Source organism: Arvicanthis niloticus, chromosome 5 (genome assembly GCF_011762505.2).
Source record: "Arvicanthis niloticus isolate mArvNil1 chromosome 5, mArvNil1.pat.X, whole genome shotgun sequence".
Taxonomy (NCBI): Eukaryota; Metazoa; Chordata; class Mammalia; order Rodentia; family Muridae; genus Arvicanthis; species Arvicanthis niloticus.
In genome coordinates, this window is record NC_047662.1 from 45,412,066 (window position 1) to 45,429,233 (window position 17,168).

At 44.6% G+C, this 17,168-nt stretch overlaps 1 protein-coding gene across 4 annotated transcripts in view; it reads right to left on the bottom strand.

Moving 5' to 3' along the window:
- Positions 1 to 15,559, bottom strand: part of Fyb2 (FYN binding protein 2) — a 111,714-nt gene extending 96,155 nt beyond the window's left edge. For 2 of the 4 annotated variants that reach the window (XR_013110550.1, XM_076934556.1), the window contains exon 1: positions 15,073 to 15,174. Coding sequence is in view for 3 of the 4 variants with exons in the window: in XM_076934556.1 (XP_076790671.1) it covers positions 15,073 to 15,126 (54 nt within the window). In the remaining variant the exon portion in view is untranslated. Of the gene's footprint in view, positions 1 to 15,072; positions 15,175 to 15,398 lie in introns of those variants that run through there. The other 2 variants (XM_076934555.1, XM_076934554.1) reach the window with 2 other exon arrangements.
- Between the last annotated feature and the right edge of the window lie 1,609 nt (positions 15,560 to 17,168).

Below are 17,168 nucleotides of genomic sequence, written 5' to 3' on the forward strand. Positions count from 1 at the left end.
CAGGACCCTTTAAAACAGTTCCTCATGTTGTAGTAATCTCAAATGATAAAATTATTTTTGTTGATGCTTCATAACTGTTATATTATTAAAGTTAATGAATCATAATGCAAATACCTGTGTTTCGCCATGGCTTTGGTAAGCCCTGTGAAAGCACTGTTCAATCCCCAGGTTGAGAGCTGATGATATAGCATGAGCTCTCTTCTGGTTTTGAAAGTTTGTGGTAAGAATTAGAAACCTTGGGGTCTACCATGACACTAGAGTAAAAGTTAATAGGTTCATGTTAACTAGTTCTCATCGAATATGTCACAGCTTAAGGGTGTTAGCTAAAATATTTGTTGATAAATTAAAGATATCTCTCTCTCTCTCTCTCTCTCTCTCTCTCTCTCTCTCTCTCTCTCTGTAATATCTAAAATGGAAATGATCATATTTATTCTTTTCCCTTACTAAGGTTCTTATAAATATCAAATCAAGTGAAGTAGGAAGATGTTTTGAATAGAATAGAATGCAACCTAGGTTAGAAGCATTCTCTTTAAATATATACAATGCATGAGAGGATGGTCTGGGTAGAAAGAGCTAAGTGCCTAGACCAAGATTAGCAGAGACAGGTACAGCTAGCTAAGAACACTAGTGTCCAGAGCAGCACACTACCTGTGGAAGCTCAAAACTAACTGTGTCCTGATGGGGGATGAATGAAGCCCACTGAAGTCTAGAGAACAAGAGATAGCTGAACACAGGACTCATAACAATTCTGCGAAACTCTTTCAAATCTCAAAACCGGTCTCTAATTATGTACTTACAGGCTCATGACCAGTGCAGAGGAGAACAAAGTGAAGGAGAAAGACTTAGCGAATCCAGAATCTACTATGATCATCATCTGCCCCTGGCATTCTTTACCCCAGAGTCTATTCAGCCCTCCACAGAGGTGTACAAGTCCCCATGCTTCTGTTACATACAACTCCACACCCTTCTATACACACAGCCTGTTGCTCTTCTTTTCTGCTACAGGTCCATGAGACACACTGTCCTCTATGGCTACAATGTATTTTCCACACCTGTCCTCCATTGCTCAAACTATGGTGTGCTGTCCATCTAGCATAGTGGCCACCACTTTTATCAGAGTAGCCATGGCTACTCCCATGGGACCTCAAGATCTAGCCTGTGCATTGTTGACATTCTTTCACGGAAGAAGTGGGTGGGGAAGGGAGAAAGTGAACCGTCACTTGAGATTCAGTTTCTTCTCATACCCCCCTACCTATTGTATGTAATTCTGCCTTAACTACATAATGTCTTGTGATCTCAGAAGGTGCTAGACTATACAGTGTGTAGAAGGTTAACCAAAGGGTGGACTCCATCAATGCAGCTATTGGGACATCGTCATACATGCTGGGTCAGACTCTCTGACAGAGTGGCTACTTTGGGTTACGTATAGAGACAAGAGTCTCTCACTCGTGCTCTGTAAGTGAGCCCAATGAAGGCATTGGCTCCCCAAGTTAGACTTTGGTGAAGTTATATTGTATTAATGCTCCAGAAGGTGAATACAGGCAGATGTGTGTTTACTCCTAGAGAAAGCCTTCCTGCAATAGCTTGTCATCCTTTAAATCCTGAGTCAGGAATGATCTCTCCTTCTCTGGCTCACCAAGTGAGTCCAGTCACTTGAGTGTAGTATTATTGTCCCCACTGCAATGATGGGATGTTGCTGTTGTATGTCTTCCTTATTAAACTCCAAATTGTTTGAGTAAGGCCTAAATTATTTCATTTTATGGTCTCTTGGCACTCTACTTATTAAATGAAAGATCTGTGGGATCACATGGAGTAAGTTTCAAGACCTGGACCCATGACTAAGTGACTTTGTGGTCTCAGGATAGCTATTTAAACTCACAAGGGTTCAGTCTTTCTACATGAGATGTGTACAGTGGTTGCTGTCAGAATGCCAGGTGATAATAGTTACATTCTTCACAGAAAGGAGACCATGCCCAGGCCTCCAAGCATAATTGTCATCAGTATAGTTGCCATTCTTATTGATCAGATAAATCAGTGGACAAGAAAACAATAAAAAATAACTTCTGATTTTTTTTTCAGAATGAAATTCACAATATGGGAAATAATTTGTATAGAAAATAAATAGCTATTTAGCCATAGAAGCCCAAACAAACAACAACAAAACAAACAAACAAATAAACAAAAAACAATTGGATGAGTACTCTGAAACCAACTGGTCAGGATGGGCTAGGAAAGAAGCAGGCTATAATACCCTCCACAGTACCTAGAGATGCCATGTCCTAACTCTGAGAACCTGTGAATCTGTTTTATTATGGTATCTTACATGATCAAGAAACTTTGGAATGAGGTCTTGGCTCACCCAGGTGGGCTCAGCATATTCTTAGAGCTCTTATAGAACAGAGGTAAGAAATTCATTGTTTTAAAGGTTATAAGGCTGAAAGCCAAGATCAGAGAGAAAAGAAGATGAGAAGATGCCACCCTGCTGGCCTTGATGCTGAAGGAGCCACCAAACAATGACAGCAAGTGGTTTCTAAGATGAAAAAGGCAGGGAGACAGATTCTTCTCATATTGACAGGAGCCATGTAGCCCTGTGACCCCACCTGTTACACCATCAATAGGAAACTAATACTCATGCCATTTTGAAAATGGGGTGATCAGTGGTTAGTATAGGATAGGTTTTGTTGTGTTCAAGCAGACCCGAGATCTCACTGGGTTGACCCAAGGCTTTGCTCCTCCACTCCAGCCCTCCCTCTCCTACAAGCCCAACATCTGTAGGACTGTTCATTACACTCACTCAGAGATCCGTCATGCAGCATCTTACACCTCCGCACCTGGGGCACCTGGGGCACGTTCAGAAGGGCAAAGAGACTCATAATCACTTGGTGGTGCCTGGAGTGTCACTTCCACCCACATCCCATTGGGCAGAACTTGTCATATGACTCCAATAGAATTTGAAAAGAAGCTGGGGATTGTTAAGAGAACAAAGGGTCATCTGGTGAGTACTGAATATTGTTGGCCATAGAACTAAAAAACTGCCATAGAGTAGCAAGACTTTTCCAACAGAGGGGCTTTTAAAATGGCATCTAGAGACCAGGAGAGGTATGGTAGATAAAGAGATGAAGACAGGCCAACTTTGGACAAACCTGTGGAGAGAAGGGAAAAGAATGAAGGAGGGAAGAGGAAAGCATGTTTAATCACTAGGGTCAGATGGATACAAACATTCACACTGAATTTAACACATGCCTAAACTTGACAAGTCACAAAGGCACTAAAACTACTTTTGCAATAGATTTCTATTTTGCATAAATTCTCTAGTTGCTTGGTGGAAAGGCTATTGATATCTTTTCCCATTTCTTTCCAAAAGGATTCCTATAGGGTCTTGAGATTAATTAAGGATAGTTGCCTTCTTCCTTTCAAAAACCTCCCTAGCTGGAGGCTAGGTTATATGATTTCCTGGGTGAACATTTGGCCAGTGGAAGCCCATGACCCTTAATGTTCCTACCTATACTTGGCTTACTACATGGAAAGAGGCCTTTATGAGTCCAGCCAAATTCAACACCAAGAATGAGGGCTAGTCTTGATTATCACCTTGATAGGGAGCAGAGTCGCCAAGGGAACACATCTCCAGGCAGGTCTCAGGGATTATGTAGATTAAGTGAATTGAGGTGGGAAGACACACCCTATTCTAGTTTTATCTCTGTTGCTTTGATAAAGCACTCTGACCAAAAGCTACTTAGGTGAGGCAACACTTTCCTTCAGCTTACAGGTTACAGGTCATTGAAGTACAGCAGAAGGAATGCGAGCAGGAGCTTGAAGCGGGAAACATAAAGGAACACTGTTTTCTGGTTCACTAGCAAGCCCATGATTATTTACCTTCTATGCATAGCCCAAGACTGCCTGTCCTGACCATGCACAGAGTTAGCCATGTTGGGTTGGGCCATCCTACATCAATTTAAAAATCCAGACAACTCTTCATAGATATGTCTATAGGCCAATCCTCTTTTCCTCAATCTAGGAATCTAGGAAGTTCCTCAGTGGACTTCCTTCTCAGATGACCAGACTGTGTCCAGTTGACAGTAAAAGCTAACCGGGATATTAAATGTGAGGGGTACCATTACATGCACTGTGGTCCTGGACCAAAACAACGAGAGAAAGAAAGCTGAATACAGGAGAAAGAAAACTGAATACAAGTATTGGCTACTGTGTTTGATGCCGTTTGGACACAATGTGACCAGCAGCCTCTAGTCTCTCCCCATCCCCCACGCCACCTCCATCTTGGACTGCATCCTATTCTCTGGAAGTATAAGCACAAAGACGAGGGGCACCCTTCCTTTTAGTTACTTTTGTCAGGTATTTTGTCAAGGCAATGAGATAATGTAACACAGTAGGAGAGAGCTGGAGCCAGGTCCTGCCCTCACCCTACCCCAGGTATTTATCTACACATCACTTCCTGCCATAATTTCCTTCTGTTTGTATCTTGTATCATAGTTCACAAACTATGTCATCTGATATAAATTGATGTCATCTGATCTCCCGTAACCATCTGAAAGAAGGTGCATAACATGTTATCAATTCCATTCAACAGAAGAGAAACTTAACCTTAAAAGCCTTAAGCAGCTTGGCCATGTGACTATGCTCTATGGCTGAGGTTCATGTTCCTTCTGTAATGTAGTTCCTTTGGCCCCCTCCCCTAGTCACCCACAGTCAAGTACACCATTGCTGTGCCTTCTTCTGTGAAGCTTCGTGCCTACAAGTTCTACCACACCATACTCCGGGAAATGTAGGGGACACCAGCATTTTATTTCTAACAGCTGGTATTAAAGGAATAACATGTGTTAGGTAATATGCTAAGAGCTTTATATATAAAGCTCAGTTTTCTTTTACAAAAATATCTATGCATCAAGCTCCATTATTATTATGATGATGTATTTTGTCGATAAAGCAAGCAAAGCATAAAGCCATGGAGCAGGGCTTCTAAGGGCAAGCAGCCAGGGTAAGATTTGTATCCAGTGAGTTCAGTGCTACAGTCTGCAATTTTTAAAAATAATGTTTACCATCCCTTTCCTTTTCCCATACCAACTCATGGCCTTTGTTAGGCAACTGTCTTGTCTCTAAGGGACTCCCTACCCCATTTTTAACTATTCTTAGTGATGTGTCTACCACAGCCAGGACATTGTACAGCTCTCTGGCCCTGTCCAACTCATTTGCTTCTTTAGGTTTCAGCTTAAAGTCTTCTATTCTCAACTCCTCCCCATCTCTTGACCCTGTTTGATCAGGCATGGTCTTTAATATCATGTGTGTTTATCACTGTATTCACCACATCTGCTTTTCTGTTTCCCTGTAGATTGTGAGGGTCTTCACAGTGTGCCGTCATCATCGCCAGCCACATCCACTAATGCCACCATAGCGTTCATGGCATCAGGTATCACTTTAAATGTTCTGTAGACACCCGCAAGCTCAGAAGAGCTGTCAATAAGTGGGTAGGGTCCTCCACTGAGGCCCTCGGAGAAGCTGAATAACAGGCTGAAGATCACACAGCCAGTGGGAGGTAGTACCAGCATTCAGACTGAGGGACTGAGGGGTGTTCACTTTTGTGGAGCTGGGGATGGCAAACGGGACCTCAAAACTGCTTCACAAATGATCTACCACTGAGATACAGCCCAGCCTGAAGAAAAGAGACACTCAGAAGGCATTTTACAAGGGTTCCTTTATTTCATAACCCCTGGATTAATGCAGAAAGAACAGTCATAGCTGAAGGAGAAGTCTCAATACACCAACACCATGAAACACAAGGGCACAACTTGCCTGTGAGTCTCTATGGAAAAATAAAAGCAGTGTTGACTATACACAAGCAGGGAAATGGTGTGGCCAAGATAGTCTCACTGTTCCTCAAATTCTTTCAGAAAAGATGTTTCTTCACAGGCTCAGGACAATAAATCTCACAGAATGTTGGCCCATTAACAGTTTCCCCCTAAAAGAGTTGTACTAAAAGAACAGCTATGGCTGTTCAAGCACTTTCAAACTAAGTCCTTGAACCATCAGTGGGTATAGATACTCATCACTGCCTGGTGGTGTATGGATCTCCCACACTCTTCGCAGCTGAGAAAATGCTGCTGCTGATGCAGTTTTATGGAATCCTGTTTAGGAGAGAATTTTAACTCCAAGAGTCACCACTGGGGATGCTTACCAAGAAACTCTATGTTCTATCATAACGGAGAAACGTGATGGAGAACAGGGTTCGTAAGATGGAAACCTACTGACTGCCTTTCCCTGCTGCCACAATGGGGTGAAAAAACCAGAGCCACCCAGAGATGCTACAGTGCAGGCAAGGAGCATGGGCAGGATCCCCAATGCTTCAGGTTGAAGCCTCGAGATATCTCCTAACCCTCAGAGCCCCTCTTTTCCTATGAAAAGTTGGGGGTAGTGATACCTTGACATATAGAACATATTAAAGATTTACAGGCCATGCATGTCTTTGGTCCAGTACACACATGAGACCCTTTAAGAGACAGGCTTGGTCCTAGGATTTTCCAGAAACTTCTCTCTGAAAGGATGGACAGAGTCAGAGTCTCTATTTCTTCTGTGATGAGTGATTGACACTCAGAGGTTGTACACCTGACCACAAGGAAGAATTTCTGGCTCATGGAGAAGTTAAGACAGTGCTGGTTATTTAATTTCTTGGTAAATGTGCTAATCGGTATTCTCCAGAGGAACAAAACTGAAGGAATGAACACACATTTAAAGGAGCACTCAACAGGAGTACCCAGTAGAGATTCCAGATCCAGTCAAGTCCATGACCAAGACCAACCAACATAGTAAACATACTATTCTACTCCAAATGTAAAATTAAAACCACAGTACATAAGCTAATGTCTCTGTGCTTTTCCAGATAATAAACTCAAAAAGTGGTGACCTAGTCTGCTGAGCATCTAGGGACTTTAAGTAGAGCAACATATCGTTCAAACATTGGCTCCTGGCTCTTCGTCCATGAGACTTTGAACAAAACCAGGCAACCCAGAGAACCATTTCCTTGTCTGTAAAATGGAGATGGAGTCTTTCTTGTGGGATTGGTGAGGTTTGAATGAAATTGTGTCTGAAAGGACTGGATTGTGCTCTATAAATACCTTCCATTCTTCCCAGGACATTAAGTTCATTAGAGTCATCACTAAGCATGGAATTGTGGTGAGTGGCAAGGAGACGTGAGCACAGAACACACATCTACTGGTCTAAGTGGTTTATGAGGGATAGAGTGCCAGACCTTGGGGTCCTTGGTCTATGAACTGGAGATTAAACAAGGCAGAAGACATAAATAGTTAAGCATACCTTATTCAAAATGTGTGGGCCCAGTAGTGTATTGGATCTCAGATTTCTTAGAAGTTTGGATTATTCTAAATATGTATTATGATATTAAATCTAAATACAAGATTCATGTATATATGATACGTATCTTATACACACAGCCTGAAGGTAATCTAAATAATTCTGTGTGAACCAGATGATGATGTGAAAACCTCTGCTATACCATGTCAGTGCTCAGACCAATTCACACTGCAGTACCATATCAGTGCTCAGGACAGCTCACATGTGAGAGCTGTGATACCATGTCAGTGCTCAGGCAGTTCACACTGAGATACCATGTCAGTGCTCAGGCCAGTTCACACTGAGATACCATGTCAGTGTTCAGGCCAGTTCACCCTGTGATATGTCAGTGCTTGAACCAGTTCACATTGTAACACAGTGCTCAGGCCAGTTCACACTGAGATGCCATGTCAGTGCTCAGGCCAGTTCACACTGAGATACCATGTCAGTGTTCAGGCCAGTTCACCCTGTGATATGTCAGTGCTTGAACCAGTTCACATTGTAACACCATGTCAGTGCCCAGGCCAGTTCACGCTGAGATACCATGTTAGTGCTTGGGCCAGTTCACATGTGAGAGCTGTAATACCATGTCAGTGTCCAGGCCAGTTCACACTGAGATACCATGTCAGTGCTCAGGCCAGCTCACATGTGAGAATACTTCTGATTTGAAGTTTCCAGATCAGGGCCACTTCTTGTGTACCACATTCTTCAGCAGCCCCTCACATCACTCAGACGATACAGACAGTTCTGCTGTTACATGCTCTTAGCTGTCTGATCCCTGTATTTAAATCCTCTCTCACAAGCAATGAAGCCAATGGCCACAGAGGGTAAATAATTCACCTTCAGGTATCCAGGCATGAAAGGAGGACATCAAATTGGACAAGAGTCCCAAGACTCCCAGCCTCATGCTCTTTGCTCACACCATAGAAGACAGGAAAAGTCCCAGTACATACACTCCACACACTTGAAATAGCATCATGAAAGACCCTGGTGGCACAGGCCTATGAGACCAGCTACTTGGGAGGCTGAGGCAGGAGGGCTAAAAGTTCAAAGATTTCTTGGGCTACAGAATGAGTTCAAGGCCAGCCTGGGCAATGAAACACTAATGAGACTCTGCCTTTAAAAAGAGAAAAGAAAGAAGAAGGAAAGGAAAGGAAAGAAGAGAAAAGGAAAGGAAAGTGAACAGAATGGTTTGGTAGAGTAGCATAGACAAAGTACTAGGTTCCATCCTTATCACTCAAAGCAACAATAAATAATAATAGCAACAACCCACCAAACCAGGAAGAGCACAACAGCCGAGGGTACTTGGGTTTTAAAGGACTCTTTGGCCTCACTTCTGTAAAGACCCTCTAGATAATATAGGTGCTCTTCTAGCACTGCGGACTGGGGGACACTGGGCAAAGACTGACACAATCCAACTGTAGCAGCTGCTTATTCCTCTGTAAGTTACTGTTATGTCAGACGTAGCATTATCTTCCCTTTTAGCCCTGGGCTGGTCCAAGTTCTTTATTTGTATGAACATATTTAAGCCTCTGTGGAATGCTAAGAGGCAGGTATTATTTTTTTCTCCTTTACAAATGGAGCACCTGGGGCCCTGAGAAATTAAATATCTTGCTCAAAACCAAGAAACTGGCATTTGTCAGAGCTAGGGACAAGCCAGTCAGGTTGCCTCAGGGGCTGTGCCTTTAAGAGGCAAGCTTTCCTGTCTCTTACAAGACAGTGTCTTACCCCATGGGAACCCGTAGTTCACACTTGGATCTATTCAAAGGGCCTGGGAGGGTCTTGCAAGGAGAGGAGAGACCAATTGTGGCCAAGGAGCTTGGGAAGAATTCTTGGGAAAGCAGGGCCTGATTTGAGTCAGACTAGCAAGAGGTCATGTCTCTGGGTAAAGCTTACAGAAATGCCAGGCTGGAACAGGGATAGCCCAAGGACAATGGCTAAAGTGGGAGGATACTGTGTGGGCACCAAGACTGCAGCCTTGTCAGCTAGGCTGACAAGCATGGGCTCCCTGTCACAGGCATCAAGTACGGCTGAGATACAGCAGCAGAATGACATGGCCCACATTGCCTGCTGGGAGCACTTCTCTCAGGAGAAATGTAGGTGAATGATTTGGAAGAGTGAGATTTGACTCTTCCCTTTGAAGCAATGATGATGAGGGTGGGGATCACTGTGAGGCAGTGATGCAGGTCACTTCCTGTCTCACCAGCAAGGACCAAACAATACAGTCCAAGAGGATGCTTCCCAGCATCCCAGTCAAGATAGGTGTGAGCTGCCCAGCCTTTTATTCAGCGATTTACTGGGTGGTTTCTTTTCCCTCACAACACATTTGTGAAGTTGTCAAACTTTAAAAACAAAACAAAAACAAAAAACAACAGAGTCTTACCCCATAACCCAGACTAGCCTGGAACTCACAGCAGTCTCCTGCCTCAGCCTTCTGCATACTGTGATTACAGATATGAACCACCACACTGTTTTTACTCTCCCCAGACAAGCTCGCCAACCAGAGCCTGTCATTTCAAGTGGATCCTCATGGATTAATTCTTGTGACTAGAGATACACGCAGATAGAAAACAGCTGGCACCTCCGTTATTTGATAATAGATGCTCTCTTAGGACCTTTTCCTTAAACATAAGATTATTTAGGTAAAAAACTAAGCCAGGCAGTGGTGGCGCACGCCTTTAATCCCAGCACTTGGGAGGCATGGGCAGGCAGATTTCTGAGTTCGAGGCCAGCCTGGTCTACAGAGTGAGTTCCAGGACAGCCAGGGCTACACAGAGAAACCCTGTCTCGAAAACAAACAAACAAACAAACAAACAAACCAAAAAAACATTTCTCTTGAAGCATTGCTAAGCTGTGTTTCATAAGCATTCATGCCTAGATTGTATTCAAATTAGCCAAAGATAATCTTGGTAATAGCTTACCACCTCAGGACCACCACAGAACATGCAACTCAACCCTGAATTTTAGAGGAAAATCTCCCCCACTCCAAACCCAGTGGCTCCTTTGGTTCTTGGAGTAAAACATGGGCATCACCAAGGGCCTTTAACCCCTGTCCTTTCTAAATCCTAGGATTCCATTATGGCAACTTACTTTTATTAGAAAAAATTTCCACTCCAGTAACACTTAGCTTCAAGAGTGTCCCCCGACTCAACCTACCATATCGTGTGCCTCTGAGCCTGTCTGCTGCCCTCCACCCCACCCCCACTCTTCTTCATCTCCTCTTCTTCTGACACATTGCTACCTACTCCTCTGACATTCAACACAGACAACAGCCCCTCAGCTAGCCCACACTGTCGCCATTGAGGCTGGGACAATATTCATTATTCTACTTTGTACTGTTTGTTTTTTTTAATACTCTTCTGAAAGGCTGAGACACTAGACATCAGGTAAGGCAGGTCCCTCTCAGACGCTAATGCCGGGCCTGGCCCATGGAAGATGCCTGCTCAATGTCCATAGGACCATGAGAGCTGGGCCTAAGAAGCAGATCTCCCAACTCAACATGAGTAAGAACAGGATATCCAAGGGACGGAGACTGGATGGGTAGTTTCAAACCGCTGCCAATTTTCTGCCCCTGGGACTCAAATTTCCTTGTAAAATGGGAGTTGTTAAACTGGTTGGACTTTGAAAGATTTCCCAATTTCAGCACTTGCTCAAATCACTTGACTGCCAATGGGCAGAGGTGAACTTCAATGTGGCTTGATTCTTAATGTGGTTCAAGCTCATCCATCAAACATTTAAGTTCCATTTGGTGACACCTTGACTGGTAACCTCTAACTAAAAAATTCTACAATTCTCTCTTGCCCAAGACTGGACCCAAGGGAAAACACACCTGGCCAAGAGCACAGACTTAACTCTGCATTTGAAAAAGGACTTAGCAACCTCTCAGTATGAGGGTCTGTAAAGCAGTCCCTGCCGTGTGTGTGTGTGTGTGTGTGTGTGTGTGTGTGTGTGTGAGAGAGAGAGAGAGAGAGAGAGAGAGAGAGAGAGAAGAGAGGGAGAGATGGGGGAGAGAGAGAGGTATGTATATACACATATTTGTGTGTATGTGTACATATTTGCATATGCATGTGGAGACCAGAGGTCAACCTCAGATGTGGCTTCTGAGGAGCCACCCACCTTGGTTTTTGAGGCAGGCTCCCAAACTGAACCTGGAGCTCACTGATTCTGCCAGACTACTCTCCGTCAAGCCCCAGGGATCCTCCAGTCTCTGTCTTGTCAGTTGAGAATCGTAAGCATACAGTAGCACAATGCCTGCCATTTTGACGTGGGTGCTGGGAATTGAGTTTAGGTCCTCATGCCTGTATGGCAAACCCTTTACCAATTGAACCAGCTCAAAACATACTCTTACAGAATTCCTCCAAACCATGTATTTATAGGAAAGAAATTTTTGCTGTTGTTTGTTTGGGACAGGATCTCACTGTAACCTTGAATGGTCTGGAACTGCTTCTATAGATAAGGCTGGCCTTGAGCTCAGAGCTCCACATTCTTGGCCTCCAGAGTGCTGGTATTAAAGCTGTGGGCAGTGATTAGCCCTAACTTTTTGTTTTTTGTTTGTTTGTTAAAGATAGAATCTCATTATGTAGCCAGGCTGGTTTTAAATTTATAGTCCTCCTGCCTCAGCTTTCTAAATGCTAGGATTAGAGGTGTGTACTACCGTGCCCAGATAAAAATAACTTTTCCTTTAATAACTAAAGGTATCCATTGTTTTTATACCTACTAATACAGAACCAAACAACAGAAAGTTGAGCGACCTAAAACGAACATAAACCTCACTTTCTGCATCTCCCAATTGTGTAGGAGGGAGAATATTAACATGGCCCAGTTGGGTGAGTTTTCTATCCACAGGGTGTTGATGAAAGCCACTCTGTGGGGTTTGCCTGATGCTGGTGTGGTCTGTGGGTCCCTGAGTGTAGCCTTGCAGGAAGGCTAGCAAGCTAGGCTCATCCAGAACTGTCAGTCAAGGTATGCATGAGGCTACCTTCATCATGAAAGCTACTGACCCAGCTCAGGGCTGTAAGAATCAGTTCTCAAAACAACAGTGTGCTTCTTAGGAGTGAGTCTGCGAAGTCCCACAGTGCTGAAAGTGGCAACCTGCAGTGTTCAAGGCAGCCTGCAGTTTTGCCCAGACACAGTATAGGGAGGCTGCTTTCACCTTCTGAGGAGGATGTTGGAGACGTGAGGTCAGTTTTAACACCATTCAGTCTTACATACCTACGCACTGTCAGCACTGTTCTAATGTAGATATTATTCTGATTATTCTCCTGCTTCCACCTCCCTGGTGAACTCTGAAGCTGAGTATTCATTCCTCTGTATAATCAGCCCTTTAATCATCGCATGTCTAAAACTGACTGCTGATCTCCTTCTAAACTGCTCAGTATTAGTCATCTCTAAAAAGCACTGGCTCCATCCTTCCTCCGAGTTCAGCTTTTATGCCTTTGGGTCATCAACAATCCTTTTCCTCCCTCCTTCCCTTCTCTAGTCAGTATACCACGATGACTCTACCTTTAACATACAGATGCGCCTTGACTTATCACAGTATAGTGGCATAACAATCCCACGGTAAGTAGAAAATACCATATCGTAAGCTAAAAATGCAGTTGATGCACCCAACCTACTAAAACTCATAGCTTAGCAACAGAGAACACATAGAATATTCATTTACCTGTATAGCGCCACACATGGCTGATCCAGGGAAAGATCAAAATTCACAGCTCAAAGTAGTGTTTACCAAATGGGTGCCACTTCAAATCGTTGTTAGTTCAATCATCCAAAGTCAGAGACCCAGAATCTGACGCTTGTAACCACCATCCCCGCTAAGCCTGGCCAGAGCCGCTTCTCCTTAGATCCAAGCAGCCCCCGTCTACCAGGCCAGCCAGCTGTTGCTCTCACAGCCTGGCCCTCAGTTTCCCAACTACAGCCACCTGATTCTTAGGCAATGAAAGCCAGATGGTGCTGTATAGCTGCTCGCCTTCCTTGGGCAAAGCTAATTTCTACTAAGGTTCCACAACCTTTACGTGTGAGCATCCACCGCTTGCGTTCCTCTGCTTCTTTTTTTACACTTGGTTGTTGGTTCCTCACAGCCACCTTTGACATTGTACCCTTTAAAATGGCAGTCTCCTCTGTTGCCTCATGACCTTAGACCCTTCTCTGCTCTGAACGTCTGCATTGCATTAGCTGCCTTTAACCCTTAGATTTTTGTTTCCTTCTCCTTTCTTACTAGTATATAAAGCTTCGTGGATGTGTTATATACAGCTACATAGCCTAGTCTGGCCTCGAACTTTTGATCCTGCCTCAGCCTTCCAGGTGCTGGAATTATACACGTGTACCAGCGTGCCTGGCTAACGCAGAGATTTTGGGCTGTTTGGTTCCTAGCTGTATCCATGCACCCAACAAAGGGAATTGCCCATACACAGGAGGTGCTCAAAATGTGTAATTTATATAAAGGAATGTTTGGTAGGCTTTCTAAAATGATAGATGCATCCTTTCTAGATGAGAAACTACCCATATTTCTTTTTGGGTCTTTTGCCCTCATCTTTCTGAGCAGAGGAAGAAGTGCACTGGTTCTTGTCCTTTAAAATGTTACTAGGAAGCAAATGTCCTTTGGTACTTTTTGTACATTCTGTCTGTTCGGCTGGAGTAATTAATCCTTGCTCATGCCATACCGTGTAGCAGTACTGTCCTTCGGCTTCCTCACCTAAAAACTTCGGGGACAATGACCTCCAGATCTTTCTCCCATCAGGTTGATAAGCAGAAATAGTGGTAGGCGGTTTGGATCCTGGCTAGCCAGAGAGGGCAGAATGTAAATTGTTTTCCTTTTTTCCCCCTGAATCCACAAGGATCAGTTCAGCCTGGCAAATTGCCAGTGTGGAAGATAGTTCCCAAAGGTTGACCAATAGAGGTCGTCGGCATGGTGACATATGCCTGTAATTCTAGCATTTGAAAGATTGAAGCCAACCTGAGCTGTAAAATTAAGACCTTTTCTAAATAAAAACAACTTCCCCCACCCCACAAAAAGAAGAAGTTTCTAAACATGATAGCAACCACAAACGGGTTGGAACTGGTGTCCTTGGCTCCAAAACTCAACTAACTGCATGGAGTGAACCGCCAGAGATACAGGAGTCCCGTTAAAACTCCGGAGCTGTCCTTGCCTAGCCACAGATGAACGGATCCACCATCCTGACTGTAAACCAAACATCTGGGTGGGAAGTAACACAATCTCAGGAGTAAATAATTTGCTCCCAAATATTTAATAGAGACAATGACACAGCATGCTTATATGCATCTGCGAAATGCAAGCCACTAATAAAACAGCAGGACAAGAACTAGAGAAGATGGGGTTAGCCAGGCAAAATCTCTGAATATGCTAACAGCATTCAGCCAATCAAAGCCATTCAAAACCAAAACCCTCCAGGGTCCCCCTGTGTGACTCAGACTGGCTTTAGCTTTTCAACACCCCAGCCTCTGCCTCTGGAGCCATCACAAGCCTGGGCTTTATTATTATTATTATTATTATTATTATTATTATTATTATATTATTATTATTATTATTATTATTATTATTATTATTATTATTATTATTATTTTCTGTGCACCTTCAGTCTCACAGAAGTGAGATCCCCTAAGGCTCAAGGGCACTAGCACTTTTGCCCCAGCCCAGAGTTAAGAGGGAACAGCGATGTAAAAAAAAAAAAAAAAACAGGGAATACCACTTACTACGAGGCCACCTTTTCCCAGAGTCATGCTCTGTCCTTGAACCTGGACACCCATCTGCCACCACAGAGGCCGGACAGAGAAAGAAAGTCAACAATGAAGTGACAGGCACTTGAACTGTGGACTGAGTTAATAGAGAGAGAGCCTGGGGTTCTGTAGACACAGGACACAGGCTGCCTGAGCAAGGCCAGCATGCTAGATTCATAGCGGAGCACCTGACGTGTTTGGTCCGGCCCAGGACACAACCGCAGCTCTTTCTGTAGGGCTTCCTCCTTTGAAAGGAACTAAAGTTCGCAAGGTGACAGCCCACACGCAAGCCGGTGCCTTACCTCTTCCATTGTGGTCCTCCGAGGCAGCGACTGGGAGACAATGCCAGCTTCCCAGAGCTGGATCCTGGGGCCAACAGTGCTCTCGCCTCCGCCCGCCAGCTTGAAGTCACTTCCCCTGTCCCGGACACGCTGGAGCCCTGGCTCTTCACCTGCTCCACCTGGGCTGTGGCTCCTCCCTCCCTCGGGGCTGGGAGTGGGCGGGCCTCCATCCTCCCAGCTGGACCTGCTGCAAAGGGGTAGGGGGCAGTGTGTGGGCAGAAGGCTGAACCCGCTGGTCCCAAGACTTCCTTGCCATCCCTCCCTTTGCAAGGGTTTCACTTTGTGCCTGAGTCGGGTCCTCTCCCATCACATCCCAACTGGGGGAGTTTCTGGGAGCCAAGTACATCTTGTCCCTAAAGTTAGACTGGAAGGCTCAGAACACTGTGATCTCCTTTAGCGATACCCTTGCCCAACTCCGCCCCTGCTCATGGCTACTTAATTTCACAAAAACTGCTCAGGGCTCGGAGGAAAGAAAGCTCTTAAGTGTTGCTAAGCAGGCAGGTGGGTTTAATGGGGGTGTGAGAGAAAGCTGAAATAAACTACACCTGTTTTTAAAGACAGGCATGGTCGCGGGGTTTGAAGGCATGAATCCATTTTCCTCTTACAAGTAGCCCTGACAAGTTCAGCTGTCCTCCTTTTAGCAGGGGACAAACTGGAGCTTGAAGAGAGAGGTGGCTTTATCTAGCTTGGAGTGACACTGGTAGGATGCTGAAGGAAAGATGCTCTGGTTGACTGACGATGATGATTCTGGGTTCTGATTTTTTTTTTCCCCCATTTCCTGCCAGAGCTGCTCCTGGCTGGAACCCCAAACTTCAGTTCCTAGATTTGGGGAGGGGGCGGATCTCCCACCTGTCATGGGGATTTGGAGGTGGGCCGGGTGAATGACCTATGCTCTGATTTATATACACCTTGCTGAGTTTTATTGCTTCTTATGGACTAAAAATAAAATCTGTTTTTGTTTGTTTGATTGTTTATAGTTTGGTGCAGGGTGTCCCACTCAAGCTGCCTTCAAATTTACTATATAACTTGAAATGGCCTCCAATCCAATTATTATTGCTGGTGTTGTTTTCTCTCTGTATAGCCCTGGCTATTCTGGACTCCACACTCACATGTTGGACCAGGTTGGAAACAGAGGAGGAGTGGAGGTAGGAAGCTCTCTGTTGCTTATCCCCTAAGAGGCGATCTACTGCAGGACTTTCGTTTTGCTCAGCCACTGCTCAGTCACGTTTTGCTGTCTTTCCTCCAAGGCCAAGGGTTCGTTTATGGTCTTTACTCAGCACTCTGGTCCTCTCTATCCAGTTATACTTCACAGTTCTGTGACCCAGGGGCCTTTGGGCTTCCAACATCCCCCCACGGTCCCAAACGCAAGGGCTCCCCCTGGTGGCGTCAGGACAGACCACATGGCAGAGGGGTAATCAGGGCTTTCAGGTTCCTCAACAGCCTACCTAGATCCAAAGGCTCTTGGAGGTTTCCTTTGGTTTGGCCCTGAACTAGTTAGAGTGGTGAGTCCCAGTGTATACTAGGCACCTTTCATTGGTAGCTGTTGGTCGTGGGGACTATTTTGCCAGTAGGCATAAGAAATTAGGCTTGGCCCTCCTCCTCCATCCTTGGGCCTCCTTTGAATTCCTGTCCTTTCCTGTACTTACTACTATCTAAACTGTCGGTAAACATTTAGAAGCTAGGATCTGCATATGAGAAGGAGGTGGTAGTTTTCTTTCTAAGCCTGGGTTA